Source organism: Hoplias malabaricus, chromosome 2, assembly GCF_029633855.1.
Source record: "Hoplias malabaricus isolate fHopMal1 chromosome 2, fHopMal1.hap1, whole genome shotgun sequence".
Taxonomy (NCBI): Eukaryota; Metazoa; Chordata; class Actinopteri; order Characiformes; family Erythrinidae; genus Hoplias; species Hoplias malabaricus.
The window spans coordinates 50,321,633-50,345,588 of record NC_089801.1 but is presented as its reverse complement, the minus strand read 5'-3'; the positions used below and the strand labels follow the sequence as shown (position 1 = coordinate 50,345,588).

At 37.9% G+C, this 23,956-nt stretch overlaps 1 protein-coding gene across 1 annotated transcript in view; it reads left to right on the top strand.

Annotated features, from left to right (window-relative positions):
* Positions 1-23,956, top strand: part of si:dkey-92j12.5 (multiple PDZ domain protein) — a 78,903-nt gene that overhangs the window by 52,920 nt on the left and 2,027 nt on the right. Inside the window, exons 19-39 of the mRNA XM_066654271.1 lie at positions 1,665-1,889; positions 3,231-3,470; positions 3,652-3,829; positions 4,767-4,865; positions 5,651-5,710; positions 5,807-5,875; positions 7,331-7,508; positions 8,994-9,202; positions 9,763-9,854; positions 10,931-10,976; positions 11,265-11,345; positions 13,510-13,896; positions 14,621-14,704; positions 15,040-15,257; positions 16,302-16,449; positions 18,335-18,406; positions 20,463-20,511; positions 20,604-20,647; positions 20,778-20,897; positions 21,294-21,398; positions 23,600-23,688. Of these exons, the coding sequence (XP_066510368.1) occupies positions 1,665-1,889; positions 3,231-3,470; positions 3,652-3,829; positions 4,767-4,865; positions 5,651-5,710; positions 5,807-5,875; positions 7,331-7,508; positions 8,994-9,202; positions 9,763-9,854; positions 10,931-10,976; positions 11,265-11,345; positions 13,510-13,896; positions 14,621-14,704; positions 15,040-15,257; positions 16,302-16,449; positions 18,335-18,406; positions 20,463-20,511; positions 20,604-20,647; positions 20,778-20,897; positions 21,294-21,398; positions 23,600-23,688 (2,793 nt within the window). The remainder of the gene's footprint in view (positions 1-1,664; positions 1,890-3,230; positions 3,471-3,651; positions 3,830-4,766; positions 4,866-5,650; positions 5,711-5,806; positions 5,876-7,330; positions 7,509-8,993; positions 9,203-9,762; positions 9,855-10,930; positions 10,977-11,264; positions 11,346-13,509; positions 13,897-14,620; positions 14,705-15,039; positions 15,258-16,301; positions 16,450-18,334; positions 18,407-20,462; positions 20,512-20,603; positions 20,648-20,777; positions 20,898-21,293; positions 21,399-23,599; positions 23,689-23,956) is intronic.

The window sequence follows — 23,956 nt, the reverse complement described above, 5'->3', positions numbered from 1 at the left end:
CATCAAAAAGGTGCAGCAGCACCTCTATTTTCTTTGGAGTCTGAAGAAAGCTCACTTGTCTTAACTGCATCTCTGTATGGTACGGCAGTTGCTGTGTTGCAGACCGCAAAGCTCTCCAGTGGGTAGTAAAAACAGCACAGCGCATCATAGGCACCGAATTACCTAACATTGAGGACATCTACCACAAACGCTGCCTGGGCAGGGAAAGAAATATCGTCAAGGACATCACCCACCCAAATCATGGACTTTTCTGCCTTTTACCATCTGGCAGACGTTACAGGAGCCTCTGTTCCCGCACTAGCAGGCTTCGTAAAAGTTTTTTTCCTGAGGCTGTTATCCTGATGAACACTATTCAGACACTTTAAATAAACATTGCACAATCATTTCAATCAATTGTATTTCATTCATCCTTCAGTACATAATGCATCATCTACACAATATTACTTTGTTTACATGTTTTATATTTCAATATGTATATATGGTTACAACTTCCATAATCACAATGTTATATATCTCACTTATAAGTATATATGTAGATTCTAATGTTTATATAACATATTCAATATATGTACATTGTATATATAATCTTATATCTATATAACCCCATTTAAACTTTATATATATATATATATATATATATATATATATATATATATATATATATAAAATCCTGTAAATTTAATATTTCCCTTCAACGTGTTTATACTATGTATATATGTCTGCACTTTATGTAAATAATGTTATATATTGCACTTCTGGTTAGATGCTAACTACATTTCATTGGTCCTGTACTTGTACTCTCCCCCATGACAATAAAGTTGAATCTAATCTAATCTAATATTCATTCATTATCTGTAACCGCTTATCCAATTCAGGGTTGCGGTGGGTCCAGAGCCTACCTGGAATCATTGGGCGCAAAGCGGGGTATACACCTTGGAGGGGGCGCCAGTCCTTCACAGGGCAACACAGACACACACACATACGGACACTTTGTTTTTGGACCGTGGGAGGAAACCGGAGCACCCGGAAGAAACCCACGCGGACACAGGCACACCAACTCCTCACAGACAGTCACCCGGAGCGGGAATCGAACCCACAATCTCCAGGTCCCTGGAGCTGTGTGACACTACCTGCTGCGCCACCGTGCCGCCCTAATCTAATATTATGAATATAAATACATTTTGGACACATGATGTCTCTGAGGACAGTCTGGTATGTATATTTTAGGCTAGACAACATTTTTCAAAAAAGAGCAGCCATCAGTTAGAACAGAGCTCCTTTACATATGAGTTTACATGCACAGAAATAAAACGTTAAGAGTTTAGAGGCTGCAAAATGGCCAGGTTAAGAAAATAATTTTGTTACAAAAGCACAAAAATAGCGGCCTTCAAAAGATACAAATTAGACTCAAGAAAATTGTAGAATATTAGTTTCTTAAATAGTTTCTCTCAGAAAGGTCTGATTCATTTCTTCAGCTAATTATCAAACCCTGAACGAGTCAAAGGATGTAGTGGATATAGGCCCTGAAAGTGGAACTCATGCAGAAATGTGTTTTTAACTATTTGTTTTACTACACAGACTGAGCAAGTTTCATGTGTTTATACTGCTTACTACTTATCAGTAAGATTTTAATGCCTTTTCTGATGCTCATTTGTCATTGGCAGTTTCACCTATGTACCTGCGGCTTTCCTGGATATGCACAGAGCTACCCTCATCCACTTAAAACAAGAAGCAAATGCAGATCAAGCTGCTGGCTTCCCATCAAAACAGGAAACAAAAGCAGATCGAGCTGCAGTCATTCGGTCAGTGAAAATGTTCAGAAAGGAGCAAGCCAACATTGCAGAGCCTCGCCCACAGCAGCCCATACTGGACATGGCATTTAAGCAGTTGTAAGAACAGTTAATTCATTTCTTCCAGGGGTGTAAATCTCCAGTCTCATAATTGTGTGTAATGATAAACATTTGTGTCCAGTCTAGGTCATATTCATGGTGTGTAGCGCTATCCTTATACAGCATCTACAGACAATCCCAACCAACATCTTATTTGCAAACACCAGATTTCTGTCATAGCTGGACAGGGAAGACGAGGAGGCGGACATACACGCAAGGAGATCTTTATTTAAACAAAGAACAAAACAAAACTGTAACAAAACAAACACAAGCAAACTAGATGACTGAGCAGGACTAGACAAGGACTGACAGGAAACGTCCGTGAACCGGGGTAAACTAAGAGACACAAACAGAAACCAACATCTACACACACAAGACAAGACAATTGAGTGCTGCAAACAAAGGGGTATAAATACCCAGGACAAACAAGGAACACCTGGAAACACTAATGAGACCGAGTCAGGACTAGGGCGAGACAAGGACAAAAAGAGCCATGTGCTAAATGGGGAAAACAAAAACAGAACAGGAAAGCATGAGACAGGGCAAGGGCAAGGCAAATTTATTGCTAAAGTTTCATTTTATGGAGAAATCAATGTGATGAGCCAGTTATTGATGTAATAATTATTAGTACATACACATAATTATATGTTTACATAGCTCTTTTGTGAGGTCAATGAGCTGATTAAGTGGACACTGTGCATCAGTGTTATATTGGACTGCATGTTTTTTACATTTTGGTACTCTTAACCATTGCACTACACTCATAAAGAAAAGCACTGTATAGGTACATTATTGGCACCAAAAATGTAAAAACAATGTAAATGCACCCTCAAAAAAGTACAACTTTGGTATTAAAATCCAGTTGTGTTCCCTAAAGGCACATTATATTCTGCTTTAGGAAAGAGAAGTTGATATATGTACACTTTCATTACAGAATTGTGTAAAAAAAAAAGACAAAATATAAGTCCTGGAGAGGAAATGGGTCATATGAAATCACCATATAGAATAGCCATATTTTAATATAGAATATGGTACAATTATGTTCCCTAACTAAAAGTACTGAAAGAGCCCCTGAGTGTAGCAATACAATGACAGCAAAAAGAGTCACAGAGAGTTTTTGTGAGACTGTAGGGTCTGATGACTGTATCCAAACCCAGGACAGTAAAAAGTAACATTAGCTAATGAAGGCTAATTATACAGCAATAATCCTATTTGCTTTGTTTCTCAATAAACTCACTGCTGGTTTTTTCCTTTTATTAAAATTGGGCTTTATGTTTACAAAGTAATGTTTGCTGATATATATTTTCATTTAAATATTAATAAGAAATTTATTTATTTCAGTAAATGTACTTCTGAAAAAACGGAAACAGATGCAGCAAATTTGTGTGGAAAACTTCGGCAAGAGAAAGAAAAAGCTGAACACCTGTCAAAGTGGGAACACAGAGAGAGAGAGAAAGGAGAGGCAAGTGTGTCAAACAGCTCACTTGGCTCTCGCAAAGCAAATGGACAGAGAGAAGAACAGGACAAAGAAAATGGGGCACTGCAGAGACATCATCAGGACTCATGGAGTAAGCCTAGGAGGTATAATAAATGTAGGCAAAAATATAGACACAAAGATAAATATATCCGTAGTTTAATGTTTAATTTAACCTGATCTCACCTTGTGCTGATTTCCCATCCTTTTGTTAGCCGTGACTTGTGGCCTTCTGCTGATGATTTCAGAGGTAATTATAGCTGTGGATATTACTGATTTGTTTCCCAGAGTGACACTAATCAAGAAGAGTGGAGAAAGTCTTGGCATCAGTGTTATCGGTGGGCGTGGCATGGGTCGTCGTCTAAGCAACGGAGAAATGAGGCGAGGCATCTTTGTGAAGCACATTGCTGAGGACAGTCCTGCAGCTCGAAACAACACACTAAAACCTGGAAACCAAATACTAGAGGTGAGTTAGAAGGTTACCTAGCTACACTGTCTCCATCTTGTGGACACATCATTCACTGTACAATGTTCTTCGGTCAAATCAAAACAACTTTATTTTTCACATACATAGTCATACACCGTACAACTAGCAGTAAAACACTTTGATGGCTGCTCACTCACATTAAAAAAGATCAAATAAATATATACTAAATAAGGCAAGTGATTTATGAAAAAATTTCCCCTACACCACAAACATTGTTGAACAGGACGGATAAATTTAATTTCAGTTTTCCCTCCATCCTCTACTGGTCGACACCAAAACAAAACAGACAAAAGGACAGTGCATATACAAAGAACGATATATAACAGATATTAATACAGCTTGTAAAACACTCAGAATGGGGTGTTATAGACCATTGTGCACTTATTATAAGCTCTACAATTCTCCAGTCATACTGGTTTCTTAATGAGCTCATAATGAGTGTAAGGTGGTCTGTAATGCCATGTTCTGTGTGATACGAGCCACATTAATAAAGTATAGTGAGAGGGAGATCTTGATTGAGCAGGTCTAAGCCCAGTTTCATGGTGACATGAAGTTGAGACACTCCCATACAGAAAACTTCATGAGAGATGACCAGGAATGCTTAAATCTAGAGTCGTGTTCTGGGGAAGTGTAGGGTCTGTCTCATGGTCAAAGACATTAAAATGATTCATTCATTCATTCATTCATTATCTGTAATCGCTTATCCAGTTCAGGGTCGCGGTGGGTCCAGAGCCTACCTGGAATCATTGGGCGCAAGGCAGGAACACACCATGGAGGGGGCACCTTTCCTTCACAGGGCAACAATGTACAATGTAGATACAATTAATGTATGAACTCATTTTTGACCATCTTGCATTGATAGTGCATTTCGTAGTTTAGCGATATTTTGAAAATTCTGTTACCTAAATTCTGTTAGGTTGGAGGTGTGGATGTGAGTGAGTTCACTCATGAAGAAGCAGTGGAGGCCATTCGCCGAGCAGGAGACAAAGTAACGCTATTAGTGCAGAATCCTCAGGTAAGGCATGCACATTACCACCACATTACTAGGTGTAATTATTAGGTAATTGTTTTGTTGAATAATATGACAACTGTTATTTTTAATTTGATTTACCATAAATGACAAAACAGCAGGAGGATGTTTGAAGAGCAGTTATATGTATTTGTACATCTAATAAATGGAGTATTCACAAGTTGGCAATCATTGTTTTCAACAATATGAAATAAATTTTGTTTCAGATTCTGATATGTTAGTTGTGTTTAAATAATATTTTTCTATAATTAATTTAGTAATAATACACAAGACGTTGATATATTCACACCTTGTTAAGTCATGTTTTGTGTTTTATTAAGCACAATGTATCAAAACATGTCATTTAAAAGAAACAATTTAATTTTTATTATGTAATTTGTGTATAGAGACTTTTGCCTCCTGTTACGCATTATGATTTCTAATTCATATTGACTTTGAAATATCTAAAATGGTATTAAAAATATCAAGAATGATGGATAGTTTTTAAATCAAATCAGTTTAGTATTTTGGAGGCTTCAGTGATTGTAAAATGGTGCTCAAATGTCAAAGCAGATAATCAGCCCAAAAAGTTAAATAATTACAGCATGAAATATTTCCCAAAACACCTGTAGATATTTTTTAATAATCAGTTCAATGTTTTGTATGTATATCTACATTCATACACCTCAATTATTCTTCTCAAAATCTTCATTTAAAAATAATTGTATTCACATAAGAGGGGCACATTTTAGATTGTACACACTTTTGCTCTTTGTTATTGTCTAATACAGGTTCCGGACCCTGTCTCTGGGAATGCAGACCAAGATTTTACTCAAACTAACAATAACTTGGTATGTGACTGCTCTCCATTGTGGCATGCCAGAGTGTATGAACTGTAAAGCTATATATGGTGAAGGTAGCTTGCTAACATTTTCTTTATCCCGTAGAAATACGAGAATTCGAGTCTACTTGTACGTCCCTCCCCAGCCAACCCTTTCACCCCCATCCCATTTAAGGTTTGCTACTAGTTCTGTGTTTGCATATCCCTGTATATTAGAATAATACAGTTGTTAAAAAATATATTATGCATACTCCATGTATCATGCAGTTTATTACTTTGTACTTTCAATCACTATTAGCTCTGTTTATCTTGTAGCTCTACAAAGTAAGTACAATTGCAAACTGTAGACTGCAAACTGTTGTTCACTGGTAGCCTCCCTGAACTCTATTCATAATGACACTAATTTGATATATAGGAATATCATAAAGGCTTCTCAAGGTAGTAGTTGGTATTTAAAGGGGGCGTCAGTGATTGTGGGGAAATGCTGTTCTCTCTGATTTGTTTATTTTTAGTTAGGAATCGTAAACATCAAGTTTAACTGTAGGTCACTACTACTTTATTATACAATAACTAAGATGAATCAAGTGTTTTCAAAAGTCACTTTTTCCAAATTTATTTATTTATTTAAAATTATGCCCATTTGCTAAATATTTTTTTGTATTCATAATTATGCACAGCTGGGAAAAATAACTTATTTTTCTGCAGCTGAAATATTATGCATACTATTAATCATATACATGATAGTAACTACGCAATCACTGCTGCATACTTTAGAATTGGGTCTAATATTATGATCATTAATGACCTTTAATGAAACACATAAATAGCAACATTGCATCTTATAAGCAATGCATTATTCCCTTGTCAAAGCACAACTATGGAATTGAATTTTCTACTCTCCAGACATTTTATAATCCTTATCCTTTTATAATCCTGTGTCTTAAGTGGAATTAAGCATGAAAATGCTTAATTCCTAGGATGAAAATGCTTAATTCATCCTAGTTATTGTTAAATAAATAATAATGAGCAGCCAATTAATTACCAGCCATTTTTTGATACGGCTTAACTAGGGGGATACAAAAGTATTGTAATCCCCTATACTGGGGATTAGGTTCATTATGTTCATAATGGTGTCTTTATGACCTGGTAGTTTGTGGCTTATCAGATGCAACAATTAAAAAAAAAACACACACACTTATCAGTGCCATTGCTGTACTGGGAGAGATACACTGCTTAAATATCTCTAGCCACCCTACAGTCCTAAATCATATTTTTTAAAGATTCTGACCACAGTCACTCAAGCACAGCACCAGCAGTGACATCATGGTAGTGACATGATTTTGTGTGTTGTATATAATGTAGAAAATGTATTCAGTTTTTGCATACATCAGGGTCACTGCTGGACTGACAGTGGTCAACCACCCAAATAACATAAGATTAAATGAAATGACTCCAGTCAGAAACTGCAGAGGCATTTCAGGCTCAAATCAGTGCAACAAAATGGTCTACAGTCTCTAATCGTTCATCATCTAATTGGTGCTACACCATGGTGTTTCTAATAAAGTAAAAAAGTTATTGTAAATGTAGAAGATGAAATTAGACAATAAATAACAATGTATTTTTTTGCCAGCTTACAGGTAACAAGCTCATAAAGAAATCCTCCCATCACATCCCGCCTCCCCTAAGGCTGCCCTCGGGGCCTGCTGTCACGGTAACAGATGGAGTGACAACCAAGAACGTTTTAGAAAGGCTGAGTGGGCCACCAGAGATTACACAAGACAGCGCACCGGAACAGGCTTCATACAGGAGTACGTGTTCCAGAGCCTAAACCCTGACTTCAGAATTTCAAAAGGGGTCTCAAAGTGTTTGTAACTTATGCTCAGTGTATCAGTATTAGGCAAGGACAAAAGGACAACCATGTTTATATGAGCATGCATGTGTTCAGTTAGCAGGTATATTAGCATTTATTGGCACATACATACATATTAAGTCCTCAGATGTACTGTAAGATGATGTAAGGAAAGGCACAAAAGAGCACAAATCTGCTCATTGGCCATTTTATCAGAAACACCTACCACAAATGTGCACATTTGCTCACTGTTGCACGGGTGAGGAACCTGCAACCCTCTGTTCCAACATATTTGGCCAAACGTGTTCTTCTTAAGTGCTTTTTAAATGTCTTCATTTTACTAATTAGGCTTACTTATGCAATGAGTTTATGGAGCTGAGGTGGAAAAAAGGTAGTTGAAGCATATTTATACCAAATGGCATCATACAAAAGAAAATAAAATCAGTTATTTAATTGACAAAAAGTTGATGAAGACAAATTTAACTTAATGTTTCAGGAAATGTAGCCATAATGTTATTTACATTAGTCTCGAAGCTGTAGTGCACAACCACATGATAATCATTGTACACTTAATAGACAGTGTTGTGCCAGTTCACATTTAAAATGAACTAGTTCAAAGTTCAATTCATACTATTTTAAATGAACTAGATCACATTCATAGTTCAAATAAAAAAAAAAAATAACGTTCATAGTTCCAAAAATGAACTAGTTCAAGTTATTTTTTCCCCTCAAAACATAGGCTGCTATTCTTATCCATCACCAGCCCACTCCCAAAATAAATATGTTATCATATACTGTACCACGCTCACAAACAATAGTTTATACCAATGCTGAGATTGAGAATATGTTTTAACATTTAAACAGTGTATCATATTATGCTAAAAATGATAAATTATGCTGTTTAACATTTTATTTAGACAGCATTAACTTATGCAGCAGTTCAATATCACAACATGGATTTATTATAATGAATATAGAAATCTGTACTTCACAAGCCTGCTTCGATACTTCAGCTCAATGTGTCGTTTTGCATTCGATGCAGACGTGGCTGACGTCCGGATTTGTTTTTTCCCCGTCTGAGTCAACACGTAAGTGCTCAAAAAACGGATTCAAGTACTCAAGGAAATGCCGTTAGCACTAGACCTGCTTGGCTGTGTTTTGATGATGTCATACGGCATACCGTAAACTTGAGTCGCGCGACAGTGAACAACACTCACATTCACGTTCATTATTTGTAAAATGAGTCGTTCAGTTCAGCGTTCACAAAAAAAATGAACGTGTTCATGCACAACACTATCAATAGGTTCTAATCAGTTACATTTGAGTTAATAGGAAAAGTGTGAATTAACCCAGTGTATGCTCAGTTCCTTAAAAAAGTACTCATATTAAATGAATGGTATAAATCTGAGCTTGTACCTGTTTCTTTTGACGTGTGCATGGACAGATTGTATGTTGCAGAGGTACAGCAGTCTGCCTGGGCAGCTGAAGCTGTTTGAGCTGGACTGCAGCAAACACAGCTCAGGTCTGGGGTTGTGTGTAACAGGGAGCAGAGATGGTGCTCGAGGGAGGATGAGTGTGTATGTATCAGACTTTGAGCCAGATGGAGCTGCCGCTGCTGATGGGCAAATAAGAGTGGGAGATGAGCTGCTGGAGGTGAGGGGACTTCTGAGGCTATGAATTTGTCTATGTCAAAAGTTGAGAGACAAACCGTAGTTTCAGTAGTTAGTTGTAGATAGGGCTGGGGTGATTGATGATGGACACTGCATGTCTGTACTCCAATGTGCTCGAATGCGTCATTGGCTACGCAGTTTACTAAACATGAAGAGGAAGGAAAACCAGATCAACCGAGGAGAAACACTGACAAAATGAGTTTTTCTTTTAATCAACAGCTACAAGTGAGGTGTGTTGTGGACCAAATCTGGGCCTCGTCAATACTTGGCCCACACAACATGTTCCATAACCCAAGTCAAGCCAGGCTCATGCCTGACCCACACAACACTTGCCAGTGCCATAACTATGCCATAAGTGACAAAAGTGACACAGATTAGGCCAAAAATGTGCCTGCACTCTGGGTAGCAGCTGTGTGTGTATGATGATGTTTGAGGCATTGTTTCAACTTAAAGCTTTAAGATGCATTGCCTTTCATTTTAAAGTGCCTTTCAGTAAACTCTGTGTGAAAATTATATAAATAATCATGTGTATATCTGTTACAGATAAACGGGCAGGTTTTATATGGACGCAGTCAACAGAATGCAGCTGCAATTATCAAGAATGCTCCTTCTAAGGTTACAGTTGTACTGACCAGGTGAAGCACACACGCCTTGTTCCTACACAAGATGTCATGCACAAATGCAGCTTTGAGGTTTGAGGGGTATTAGTCATGTCTCCACACGCTCCAGCTTTGAATCTGACTCACCAGAATATGTATTTGTTCTGAACAGTAAGAAAGTATAGTGTGGACTTGCACATTGGGAATTAGCTCTGCTGACTGGGTGGGCCTTGGTCCTATTTGGATAGGCCCAGGGTTTTTGTTTACTTTTGCTAATAGTAGTGAAGAAAAGTAATTTATTGAAATTATATTAGTAAATTATTGAATTTATTTGTTTTGCTGTATTTATTATATATATATATATATATATATATATATATATATATATATATATATTAGGGGGAGATTAGGAATAAGTTCAAAGGGTTTTTTTTTTTAAGGAGAGAAAGGAACGGTTCTGGGCAAAGAGTGTGCACCAGAGGGAACCTCGATAGAAGGGGAGACCCAACAGTAAACACTCAAAGAGCTTTTACCAAAATTACCAGCCAGTCTGCCGTCAGAGATCTAAACGCCAAGATCACTAACACTCTTGTGCTCAGTCCTGGTGTTTCAAAGAGTAGACACAGGTGTCACAAATTGCCTCTGATTACTGTGTGGTAGCTCTATGTCTCCCTCCTGTGGCCTGGGGCTGGTCCCTTACAATTTCATTCAGCATGTAATATTGGTGTGGATTTTCAATGAATACACTGACAGTTGTGAAATCACTACATACTGCGTTCAGATTTTATGTATTTAATAAATATCAAACATTTGTTTGTAAGCTGGTCTGTGTTTTGCTTGAAAATAGCTATTTAAGTGGATTTTTCTTAGGTTGTATAAATTATGCACTATGTATAACAATCAGGCTGACCAACTTGATCCTTTTTATAAATATGAACAAAATATGAAGAACAAATTATAAATGGGGGGGGGGGCTCTAAATAAGTGTGAGCATTATATAGAATATTCAAGGTACACGATCTGGAAAAAAATAATGCGAGTCTGAAAAGGATAAAGCGGTTACAGAAAATGAATGAATTAATGAATAAAGCTATATTTCGTTGACTCATCAGGAATGAAGCTGCACTGAAACACATGGCTACAGAAGCAATCATGGAGGTAACACGAAACACAAAAACTGTATTGGAATATAATTAGCCTATAACCAGTCAAACTGGAATTTAAGCAAAATTATTAGAAAGCTTGATTGACTGATGTAATATTAAGCAAAGGACAGAGGTCACAGAGTTTGAATCTCTTTTGAATAGAACTGAATTTTTCTTGATTCGGTTAAAACTGCCTCTCTTCACTTTGCTTACTTTCTGTAGAAGTCGATAGATTATTTTTGTAGGTTTTTACTTTGTGTTCATATTGTCACTTATCAGAGTTGTATTGTGTTTTCTGTAGACAGACAGCTGTCCCATTTTATCACCTTCTGCTGTGGATGTGGGCATGTTTAAAGAAGGCAAGCATGATGTCCTTAATCAGGTAAGCCATTAACAGACTTGAACTGATCATTTTTAAAGATTTAAAGCCCAATCAAACGTTTTTGCAAGATTTCACAAGAGAAAGTGACTTCTTTCCAATGGAATTTGAGTTCCAGAACAAATTTGTGATCAATAAAACCACTAAGTCAGTGTCTATTGCCTAGTGGAAAATGTGCCTGAACACCAAGTATTCTATCATGTTTAAAAATTTTATGCAAGTGACATACTAGAAAGATTTTAGTAAAAATAAATGTTTAGTGTTTGTGTTTTTACTACCCATTTCCAGATAAGATGGGACACTGAGGACAGTGTAAATATAAAAAACTGCATGTAGTGATGTGCAAATCATTTGCCTATGTTTAACTGAAAATTGAACAAAGTCTTTTAGAGATAAATATGGAGAGTGGTTCACCACTCTGTGAAAGACTGCATGGGCAAAGAGTGAAATATTTTAAGGATAACCTTTCTCAATTTAAAATAGTAAATAATTTGCAGATTCCATGATGTATGCCACATAATATAATTTTAAACTATATATATCTATATGCAAGGGACAAGGCCCAAAACCAATATCATCTGGCAGTGGTCTTCAGGCCCTGAGATGGCACTGAATTCAAACAAGAAACATCTGTGTAACAGAGTTCACAGCTTGGGCTCAGAAACACTTCCTAAAACCTCTGTCTGTGATCACAGATATTCACTGCATCTACAAAATAATGCATATTAAACTCAAAAATTATAACAAGAAATTATATATTAACAGGATCCAGAAATGCCAACGCTTTTCAAGGCATGAGCTCATTTAAGATGGATTGAGGGGAAGTGGGAAAGTGTCCTGTGGTCTGACAAATCAAAATTTGAAATTCTTTTTGGAACTCATGCATGCTGCGTCCTCTGTTTACAGAGTGTTGTTAAAAGGAAAATGATGCAACACAGTGGTAAACACGCCCCTGTCCCAAATGATTTGGGACCTGTGACTGACATCAAATTCAAAAGGGTCAAATATTTTTCAGAAATCATTAAACTGAAATCAGCAATTTCAACATTTAAATATATTCTTGTACTTTTTTAAATTAAATACAGGGTCATCATTACCTTCTGTTTTTACTTTACCAACATTTTTGGAAATGTGGTTGTACTAGTGCTGTCAATTAAAATGTTTTTAATATGTATTAAACATTCTTAAAATGTATTTTTTAAATTTGGCCACAACACATTCCCCTAATTCACTCTTCCTACAGAGGCTAGTTAAGTATTAGTGGTTTTATTTAGCAATGTAAACACAGCATTGCTTCTGCTGAGCTCAGAAGGTAGATTATAGATTATTTATGCTGCTAGATGCATTAAAACTCATCTAAACTAAATCTCACTTATTTTCCCCTCCCACTCCTTCGTGTTCCTCTCACACTTTCTGCACCTCTTCCTTTTCCTACACTGCTTAACCTCTTAAAACTATCCCTTGAAACTTTGTTGGAGCTGGAATATGGAGTTATTGTTTGAACCCTTCACTGCATTTGAACTTAGACCTTCTATGTCTAAGCTTCATCAAGTTTGAAGCTAAAGCTCTCCCTGAACTTTACTCAGCAAATTAAGAGATTCTAATTCAAAAATCATTAAAACTACACTGAGATATTATAATAAATAGATAAATAAAAAAGGTTTTCTCTTGGCAGTTTTTTATTTATCTCTATCCCATAAATACAAAGAAGTATTAGGATTTTAACTTATTTTTGTGTTGAATGCAATTATATTTTTAATCAGTTGACACACTATTAATATAAATATAATTCCATTGTGTGGATCTTGCAGTGATGACATTCGTACATTTACTTTAAACTATCCATTATTAAAATCTTCAGTGTTAAGAAGATGTAAAATGGGATTAATTGCGATTAATCGCAGCACACTTTGAGACAGGGTTGTTGTCTGAAGACATCTTCTTTCATTTTGGACCAGACCGAAGAGCCTAATGTAGCATACAAGTTTACTTTAATGGTTTCTGATTCAGTAACACATCTGTGAAAATAGACAAGCATGTTACACTGCTAAAATCAATATTGGCACCAGTCTTAAAGCTTAAACTCTGTCAGTATTGTTTTTTTTTTGTCAGACTGTAATTTTCATTTACAATTCTTTCTCTTTTTATCTCTCACTTTATCTCTTAGGCAAAAAGGACCATATTAGAGAATAAACACTCGGTTTATTCCTGTGAACGAACGAGCATCAATCACCTTGGTCCTTTCAACAGCTTTTCCAGTCATAAACATTTCAGTGACCCTTCTCATACTGGACGCAGCGCATCAGCAAGTCCCACTCCTCTGGGCTGTTTTGCCCTGCCCACAGATAATCCTACACAGAGTGTTCATTGTAGTCATGCCCCATGCTGCTCCCTAAGCAGTCACTCTGTCAGTGAGCCGCCTGGATCCTCCTGCTGTTCATCCCCTGTGAATACTGACCGCCCCATCGTAGCTGGCTTCATAAACACCATAGACATCTGTAAAGGGCACTCGGGCCTAGGCCTCAGCATTGTTGGTGGCTGCAACACATTACTGGTGACTGGTTGCTACAAATGTTTGATTTTGTAACTTGCACTGACTAACATTTTTATCTCAGATAATAAAAAAATAAATAAATCACAGAGACTTCTAACTGTGCATTTAAAGGAAAACTAAGTGAAATTTGGATTTTTTTTGCTCCAGGGCTCCCTACAGTTGCAGAGTGTTATTCACTTTTACAGCACTACCCTGAAATCAAAGGGGGAGGGCGGTGGTTTCCTGTCCTCCTCCAGAAGTTTCATAGTGCAGTTTCTGCAGTGCTGAACCCAGAATAGCAACAACAGAGGATCTAATCTCCATCTCAGTGAAGCATTACAGTCATTTTGAAGCTGTAATTTAAATGTAAAAATATTACCCAGTGTTTCTTTAATGACAAAATGTTAAAACCTGAATTCTTTATCTAATAGCGGGAGTCAGGACTCAGTAACTCTCAGCATTAGATGTTTTGCCAAACATTTACTGTTAAAGTTAAATTTGGGAGCAAATAATTTGAATATTTTTAGGATTGAATTAACAAATGACAAATTGATATTTTTTATCTAAAACACATTATCATCAGTGCGAACAATTCTGTGTCGATAAGTATTTCTAGAATTGAAAATTTAATTTGAAACCACTCAGAATACCAACATTGCAGAAAATTTGAAAAGAATGAATGTAATTTCTCTCTCTCTCTCTCTCTCTCTCTCTCTCTCTCACTCTCTCACTCTCTCACTCTCAGGGAGTGATTCTGATACACGAGGTGAATGAGGGCGGTGCGGCTCACAGGGATGGGAGGCTAATGGCAGGAGATCAGATTCTTAAGGTATGGTCATTTACACACTGTGAATATTTTAATTGTGCAGCTCCTTGTTTATGCCATGACTTTAGAGCTTATATGTTTTGCTAAGCAAGCTTTTCGTTGAGTTTTTAGGAAATATTGATATCATTAAACTCTTAATGTTCATCACTATAGTAACTCAGCAAAATTGCATTGCACTTTCCAGAACTTTGCAGGAAAATACTTACTTGTCGAAATTTGATTTAGTCTTTAATCGAGTGCATCATGAAATCTCAAATGTTATCTTTAAATTATATAAATTGGATTTGATGCAGAGGTGCTCTTAGTCCTCACACAATATTTATTTATTTTTCCTACAGGTGAATGGTATTGATTTGAGAATGGCCACCCACGAAGAAGCCCTGAGTGTCCTACGTTTGAGTCCGCAACGCGTGCGTCTCTGTGTGTATAGACACCCTTCCACACACACTTTTCCCCACCCGGACACACACGCTGATGAGAACTTCTGGGATCTTTTCACTGTGGAGCTGCATGTAGGAGAAGGGCAAGAGCTGGGGATGAGCATTGTGGGTAAAAGGTAGCCACACAATCATTTCTGGGTTTATCACAATCATTTCAGGCCATCAGTGCAGATGGAAGTTCAGATCAGTTCAAATTAAACTTTGTAAAAATAAATATTTAAATAATTTTCTAGAAATAGCCATTATTGTGTTTATAATAACAAAACATCTCTTGCTCCTGTTGATTGCTATGCAGAATTTAAAGCCTGATGAACCGTTGTGCTGTAATGATTTGGTCTTTACAAAACAAACAGTATGAAGGCTTTAACCATGTAAATCACTGTAGAATAAGTACAACACCAAGCATAATAAGCCAGATGTCAATAAATATAATGACTGTTACCAGAATGATTAATCTAAGACTTGCTGGCAGGCATTTGGCTTTTAAACTATTTAATGAGATTTTTGAATTCTGATTCAGAAAAATGTATATTTAAATTCTATACACAATCACACCAAGTAATTATAAATATGCCTTTGAGTTTGAAGCTGTGCTGTTTACAGTTGGGTGACACATTTGCTGACACACAGGACAGTGCATTATTGCAAGGCCCCTGCCCATGTTGGGAGTCATTTAATTTTAATTGTTTCTCAAGTGGCAGTAAAAGCAGCAAAAATAAAAACCCTCTTTTGATTAGGACTGGAAAATATATCACCAATATCATGATGTTCCCTGCTGAAATGCATAAGCGGGAGGCTTTAGCAGCAGTATAGGAGTCCAGTTACCAAGCCAACATTAAAGAATGAAATCAAACACAAAAAGAAAATTAGCAAGTTTAAATCTGATTAAAAAAAAGTTTATTTTTCCTGAAAAATTCACACAAATAAAAGGAAAAGTATTTTTAATTAAAAGCAATCACAGCAATATGCATTTCTCATTCATTTTAACTGGTCCATGCAAAAATGATGCCTAAGCCTCTAATTGCTATTTTGACATACTCTGGCAATAGGTTACACTTTAGCTGGAAGTAAAATGGGGAAATAAATAGAACGAAGATCCTCAGTGTCTCAGTCTTGTGGATAGGACAGCTCTGTGTATGTGTGTGGGTTATGTGTTGCAGGAATGACACAGGAATATTTGTGTCTGAGATAATGAATGGCGGGGAGGTCGAGCGAGATGGAAGATTGTTGCTAGGTGACCAGATTCTGTCTATAAATGGAGAGGACATCCGAGCTGTGACTCAAGACTATGCTAAAACACTGTTACAGGTCTATATCACATCTGTAAATTTGACACCACAAAAACATTATGACAAACATACAAACCGGATTTCAAAAAAGTTGGGACACTAAACAAATTGTGAATAAAAACTGAATGCAATAATGTGGAGATGGCAAATGGCAATACTTTATTTGTAATAGAACATAGATGACAGATCAAATGTTTAATCTGAGTAAATGTAACATTTTAAAGGAAAAATATGTTGATTCAAAATTTCACAGTGTCAACAAATCCCAAAAAAGTTGGGACAAGTAGCAATAAGTGGCTGGAAAAAGGAAATTGAGCATATAACGGTCAATAGGTCAATTGACAACATGATTGGGTATAAAAAGAGCTTCTCAGAGTGTCAGTGTCTCTCTGAAGCCAAGATGGTAAGAGGATCACCAATTCCACCATTGTTGCGCAGAAAGATAGTGCAGCAATACCAGAATGGTGTTACCCAGCGTAAAATAGCAAAGACTTTTAAGTTATCATCAACCGTGCATAACATCATCAAAAGATTCAGAGAATCTGGAACAATTGCTGTGCGTAAGGGTCAAGGCCGTAAAACTCTACTGGATGCTCGTGATCTCCGGGCCCTTAAACGTCACTGCATCTCAAACAGGAATGCCACTGTCAAGGAAATAACAGAATGGGCTCAGGAATATTTCCAGAAAGCATTGTCAGTGAACACAATCCACCGTGCCATCTGCCGTTGCCAGCTGAAACTCTACAGTGCAAAGAAAAAAGCAAGCTCCACAAGCTCAGATGTTTGCACTGGGCCAGGGCTCTTTTAAAATGGAGTGTGGCAAAATGGAAGACTGTTCTGTGGTCAGATGAGTCACGATTTGAAGTTCTTTATGGAACACTGGGACGCCATGTCATCCGGACCAGAGTGGACAAGGATAACCCAAGTTGTTATCAACGCTCCGTTCAGAAGCCTGTATCACTGATGGTATAGAGTTGCCTGAGTGCTTGTGGCATGGGCAGCTTGCATTTCTGGAAAGGCACCATTAATGCAGAGAACTATTTTCAGGTTCTAGAACAACATATGCTCCCATCTAGACATCATCTCTTTCAGGGAAGACCTGCATTTTTCAACAAGATAATGCCAGACCACATTCTGCAGCAATCAAAAGATCATGGCTACGTAGGAGAAGGATCCGGGTACTGAAATGACCAGCCTGCAGTCCAGATCTTTCACATATAGAGAAATTTGGTGCATCATAAAGAGGAAGGTGCGACAAAGAAGGCCCAAGAAGATTGAACAGTTAGAGGCCTGTATTAGACATGAATGGGAGAGCATTGCTATTTCTAAACTTGAGAAACTGGTCTCCTCTGTCCCCAGATGTCTGAGTGTTGTAAGAAGAAGGGGGATGCCACACAGTGTTAAATGGGATTTGTTGATGCCATGAAATTTTGAAACAACACATTTTTCCCTTAAAATGATACATTCTCTCAGTTTAAACTTTTGATCTGTGATTTGTTCTATTCTGAATAAAATATTAGATGTTGGCACATCCACATTATTGAATTCAGTTTTTATTCACAATTTGTTTAGTGTCCCAACTTTTTTGGAATCCAGTTTGTATAATTAATAATATAGTAGGGGTAGAGCTCAACATCACTTCACTGAAATTAAAATTCATTTTCATTTTTGCAACATAATTTCACATTTTTGCTTCTGTTGTTTTGCCGTGAATATCAAACAAGATTTCAGGTTTCATGGACATATATCACTGATAATCTCCATATTACGAACCAGTGATTAATAAATCTCTTGTGTAATGTGACATGGGCAAAATAACTGCTGTTTGAAATGTTGAGCTGTGCTGAGTCTTAACCGTATTCAGTCCATATTTTTCTGAAGTTTTTTTTGTGCGTGTGTTTTAGAAATGCAGTGGGTTACTGGTACTGGAAATGGCACGGTTTAGAGCTACTCCTCCCTATCAATATGAGTGCCAGGTAAAAAAAAATCATATATAAACAAATATTATATATATCTCACAAACACTGGTATGCTATAAAAACAAAATGCAATGACATGCCAATAATTTAATAACATGTTATTATATGTTGGTGGAATGGTATGTAGGTGAGATGTTGGCTTTTAAACTGTGTTTTATAACAAGCCAGTACCTCTTTAGCCCAAAAGTCACAACATCCATGATTTCCTTAAATTATTTATACTAATATTTATGCAGCAGGTAGTGTCACAGTCACACAGCTCCAGGGACCTGGAGGTTGTGGGTTCAAGCCCCTCTCTGGGTGACTGTGTGTGAGGAGTTTGGTGTGTTCTCCCTGTGTCCTCTGGGTTTTCTCTAGGTGCTCCTCCCACAGTACAAAAGCACACGTTGGTAGGTGGATTGGCAACTCAGAATTGTTCGTGAGTGTGTGTCACCCTGTGAAGGACTGGCACCCTCTCCAGGGTGTGTTCCTGGCTTGTGCCCAGTGATTCCGGGTAGGCTCCGCACCCACAGCGACCCTGAACTGTATAAGCAATTACAGACAATGAATGAATTCGTGAATTATATATAGCAGACCTGGACTGTGGTCTATTGCATCCTCACCAATCCCAAAATTACTGCAGGATTTACTTTATCATAATAATCCATTATTTCAATTTTGATGCTCGCAATGTATTTCAAAAAAGGTTGGCATACAATAAAGCATTTACCTCTTTATAAGTTTGCCACTCCTGTTCACAGCAGCTAAAAGATGTTTTGGGACTGATGGCACTTTTTCAAGTGCAATATTTTCCCATTCTTGCAAAAAAATCTCCAGGTGTACAAAAGCACAGGGCATTCTTTGTTGTATTTTGTGCTTTAAAATGTGCCACACATTCTCTGTTGGGGACAGGCTGGAACAACAGACAGGCCAGTTCAGCACCTGCACTCTTCTTCCATGGCCATGCTTTTGTAATGTGCTAGAAAAGATGCATTGAATGCAAAACAATGCAGTTGTTTTATATACATTCTAGTAAAAATGGTGCTGTCACAGATCACTTATGATGACTGACACAGGCTTTTAGACTTGTTGCTAGTAACAATGGATGGTCATCTTCTGTTTTGGTCCAGAGCAATATTGAAATATTGATTAGTCTGATCACGAAATTTCAACTGTCCATTTCAGTTGTCTCCTCACCCAGAGAAATCAGTGGTGATTCTGGGCATTGGTGGACTTCATTATATATTGTAGTTATTGACAAAGGTCTGCCAAAGTAATCCTGAGCTCATTTCACATTTTTCATACCAGGTCATATAGATAATAATTGAATGGCAGTGCTTGGTGTAGTGCTGTATGAGGGACCATAGATTAGTTATTCATCTTATGCTTATACCCTTGCCCTTTACACACTGAAATTCATCCTCATTCCTTAAAACTTTTAATTAGTTTATGCACTTTTTAAGGTAGAATATTCAAATCTGGGGCGGCACAGTGGCGCAGTCACACAGCTCAGGGGCCTGGAGGTTGTGGGTTTGAGTCCCGCTCCAGGTGACTGTTGTGAGTTTGGTGTGTTCTCCCTGTTTCCACATGGGTTTCCTCTGGGTGCTGCAGTTTCCTCAAATGCTCCAAAAAAACACGTTGGTAGGTGGATTGGCGACTCAAAAGTGTCTATGTGTGTGAGAGTGTGTGGACTGGCGCCCACTCCAGGGTGTGTTCCTCCCTTGCGCCAGTGATTCCAGGTGGGCTCTGGACCCACCACGACCCTGAACTGGATAAGTGCTTACAGACAATGAATGAACGAATTAATGAATATTCAGATATGTCTCATATTTAAGCATATACAGCAACAAAATGCATTTGTAAGCAAAATTCTCCTTAAGAATCCTATCCTGGAGGCCTGGAGAATTATTACAATCACCTATTGACAACCCGGACCCACCGCGACCCTGAATTTGATAAGTGGTTACATACAATTAATGAAGGCCCTTTTTTGCCTAGTTGCATTCTACATACAATTCCTAATTTGTCTTTGGGTTTCACTCTCAAACACATGTTGCCTCTGTTGATTTCCCAGGTTGCTGATATAGATTCCTCTCCTTTCCCCTCTCCTGACATTTTTGACTGTAAGTACAAATAATAACATTCCAAATTAAAAGTATGCAAGTCAATTTTTGTCCTTTTGTGTGATTAATTACATTCTATCCGATATTTCCAGCAGTGGAAGGGAATGTAGACCTCAGAACAGTCACACTTCTGAAGGTCTGTTTTTCTAGTAGTTGCTTTGGTAACTCAGCAAATTTAATTGCATAATAAGGAAAATAAATGTATTCTTAGTTTAAAATGTATGATATTTAATATTAATGTTGTCCTGTCTGGAATTGTTTCTCAGGGAACTTCAGATACACTGGGGCTGCATGTAAGTGCAGTTGGAGGTTTAAAGGAGGAAGCAGGCCTCTATGTGTCAGCCATAAACCCAGATTCAACTGCTATCTTTGCTGGACTGCTTGAGGTATAAATAAGATGGCATAAAGGATTTAAAATCAAGCATGCACATTTTCTTCTCACCCCCAAATGTAGTTGATTAGGTAAGATATGTGTAGTGTCCAGTGATACCAGATTTCATACTTAAATTATCAGCTTATAGCTTTGGGTTGGCTGCATAGCACCTCATGGACCTAGCTTGTAAGTCACTAATTCACATTTAACAGCCTGTTTTTTTTTTAAATGCATTAATGACACTGTCTATGTAATTGATAACACTGATAAAACTGAGCTTTGAAATTTTTGTTTGAAATGGATTAAAAATTCAGATCAAATATTGCTGATATAGACCAGAATTCAAGCTCTCTGTGCGTGTATCACTCACTGTTCATTGTCCATTTTTCCATCTTAAATACCCTCACAGGTAGGAGATAGGATTGTTAGCATCAATGGAACACCAACTGAAGCACTGTCACACACACAGGCCAACCATCTCCTAAGAAAAAGCAGTGGAGCAGTTACACTGGAGGTGTGTTTTTTGTGAATATCTGTATGATAGATTAATAAAATATCACTTCATGGTCAAAGATATATAGGCACTACCTGCAAGAGGTAAATTCTACTATTTTAAGTCATTCATCTCTAGGCATGTGCGGTATCCACAGTTTTCATACCATTATACTGTTTCGAAATATTATCATGGTATACAGTATTACAGTTGGGTGGGGGAGCACTGTTGGCCTGTGTGAGCCTCATATCTGTGAGGGTGGGTCGAATCAAGGGTTTTCTGCATTGTGCAGTTAAGCTCAGCACATCCTGACACGTGTTGACGATAAAAAAACATTTCTGAGAGCAAATTTCAGCAAATGTTGCTGGAGGCTCAGAAAAGTAAAAGAAGACAAGCTCTACACTGTTAAGAAGCATAGCTGGCCAGCTAACAGACACTTGTGGTTTAGCGCACCACAGCAGATGATTTTCCAGCAAACTAAGGCTCAAAACACGCATATTTAAAGATAAAGTGAAGGGTCTACTGAGTATTTGGTCTGTTTTCAGCTTCATTTGTCTCTTCATTCCACCTGGAGGACTGCATCAGGCACTAGGGGATTCACTCAGGATAGCACACACATACAGACACACACCAGGACAGTTTTAATAGTAGCCAATTCACCTAACCTCCATGTTTTTGGACTGTGGGAGGAAACCGAAGACCCCGGAGGAAACCCATGCAGACACAGGGAGTACATGGACACTCCAACCAAATGGTACTTCAACACAAGATCCTGACTCTGGGAGGTGAACATGCTAACCACCGAGCTATCATACACACTAATAATCTCCATAGAAAGAACCAGTAGCAGATGCTGGTCTTTCAAGGAGGGGAAGCTCAAGTTCCGCCTACATCATAAAATGTGTCAGTTTATTTATACGTAAATTCTACCCTCTGTTCCTTTTCAAGAAAATGATCTGTGACCCTGTCGTACCAACAAGGCGTCTTTTCCAGGGACTTGACTAGTGTCCTCTCAATGGCCAGCAGAGGTAGGCTGCTTAAACGGCCTTGGCCCATGTGAAGTGTGTCCGCCTGTGAGTGCTTTGTGACGGTGGAGGGGCTCAGCAGCACCCGCTGGACAGAAACTGCGATAGAAGTCAGAAATTAGAGATAGAAGTCAGTCTCCAAACACAAGCAGCTACAAAAAACCCCACCAGAAATAGAAGCTTGATTTGCCGCTAGTTGTTTTTAACAAAGAAAATGCCCCTAAGAGGTTTAAGAAAGTGTCTGGTTCAACTCAGAACAGAATGAAAATGTAATGCTTCCATGGATCTTTACACCAAAGGATCACTGATTCGCTCATTTCGCTGTCAATCAAAAAGGGATTCAGCCTCAGACAGATCATCCAATCATCATGCAGAAGCTGAGTGTCCGGGCCAGCCGAGGCCAGCCCACTGCCTCATAGACCCCCAGAGATGCTGAGCATCCAATGGGCAGGACAAAGCCCAGCATTTATCCAATGACTCGTCTCGTTTTGCTGCACTTCGCTATTGAACTCTGTGGATGCTGTTTAAAGCACTGTGAGGCTACGCGAATGATTGAGAGGAAAGCCGCGTCTTTACCAGTGATAAGAAGCTGATTCTAAACAAAAGTTGAGCGCGTTGTAGTGCATATTTATTCAACGACATGTACACACAACAGTATATATTTGATCACTTATTTTTTGACATTTTAGGGGAAGCTGAGCTTCCCTTGCAGTCTTAGAGCAATCGCCTCTGGAAAGAACAGATCATGCATGTGTCTAAGGTCAACAAACCCAATATCAAATGAGGGTTAGAGGGTTCCAAAGCTGCCTCAGCAGTGGTCTATGGAGCACTGGAAAGTCTTCTCTGGAGTAGTGGGGTATCTTCAGGATGAGTCAGAGTGGCATTTGTGATCCAAACCTAATCAGTCAAAATCAATGCCTGACCTTATTAGTATACCTCAGGCTCCAATGCAATCAAATCCAGTGCAATCAAATCAAATCAGTTATGTTCCAAAATCCAGTGTGAATCCACCTGGAGGCTGTCAGTGCACAGGAATCGAACCCACAACCTCCAGGTCCCTGGAGCTGTGTGACCGCGACACCTACATGCTGCACCACTGTGCTGCCCTGTATCAAACTCTATCAAAAATATTAAAGCCCCTGTGTTATATACTGTGTTTCTGTTGCTTAATTTTTTTTCTTCTGTGTGCTATTTAAGGTTGTCCCACGTGGTGAAGTTAGCCAATCTGATTGGGGTCACTGTTCATCTGGTATCCCTGAAAACTACACCTCCCATAACAACATGAGGTATGTGATATGTTTATTAGACTTGATGCACATTAGATGCTGGCCCCTTCAGCACACAGGACAGCCAAATTGGATAAAAATAAGTTGTTTTAATTACTTGTGTCGTTAAGAGTTTTCTATATATTGTCCCAGAAATAATTGTGATAAATTATATTATTGCCATTTTAAGACAAAATATATATAAATATAATAAAATATAAAAAATACTACATAAAATTATAATGTATATATATATATATATATATATATATATTATAAAAAATGAAAA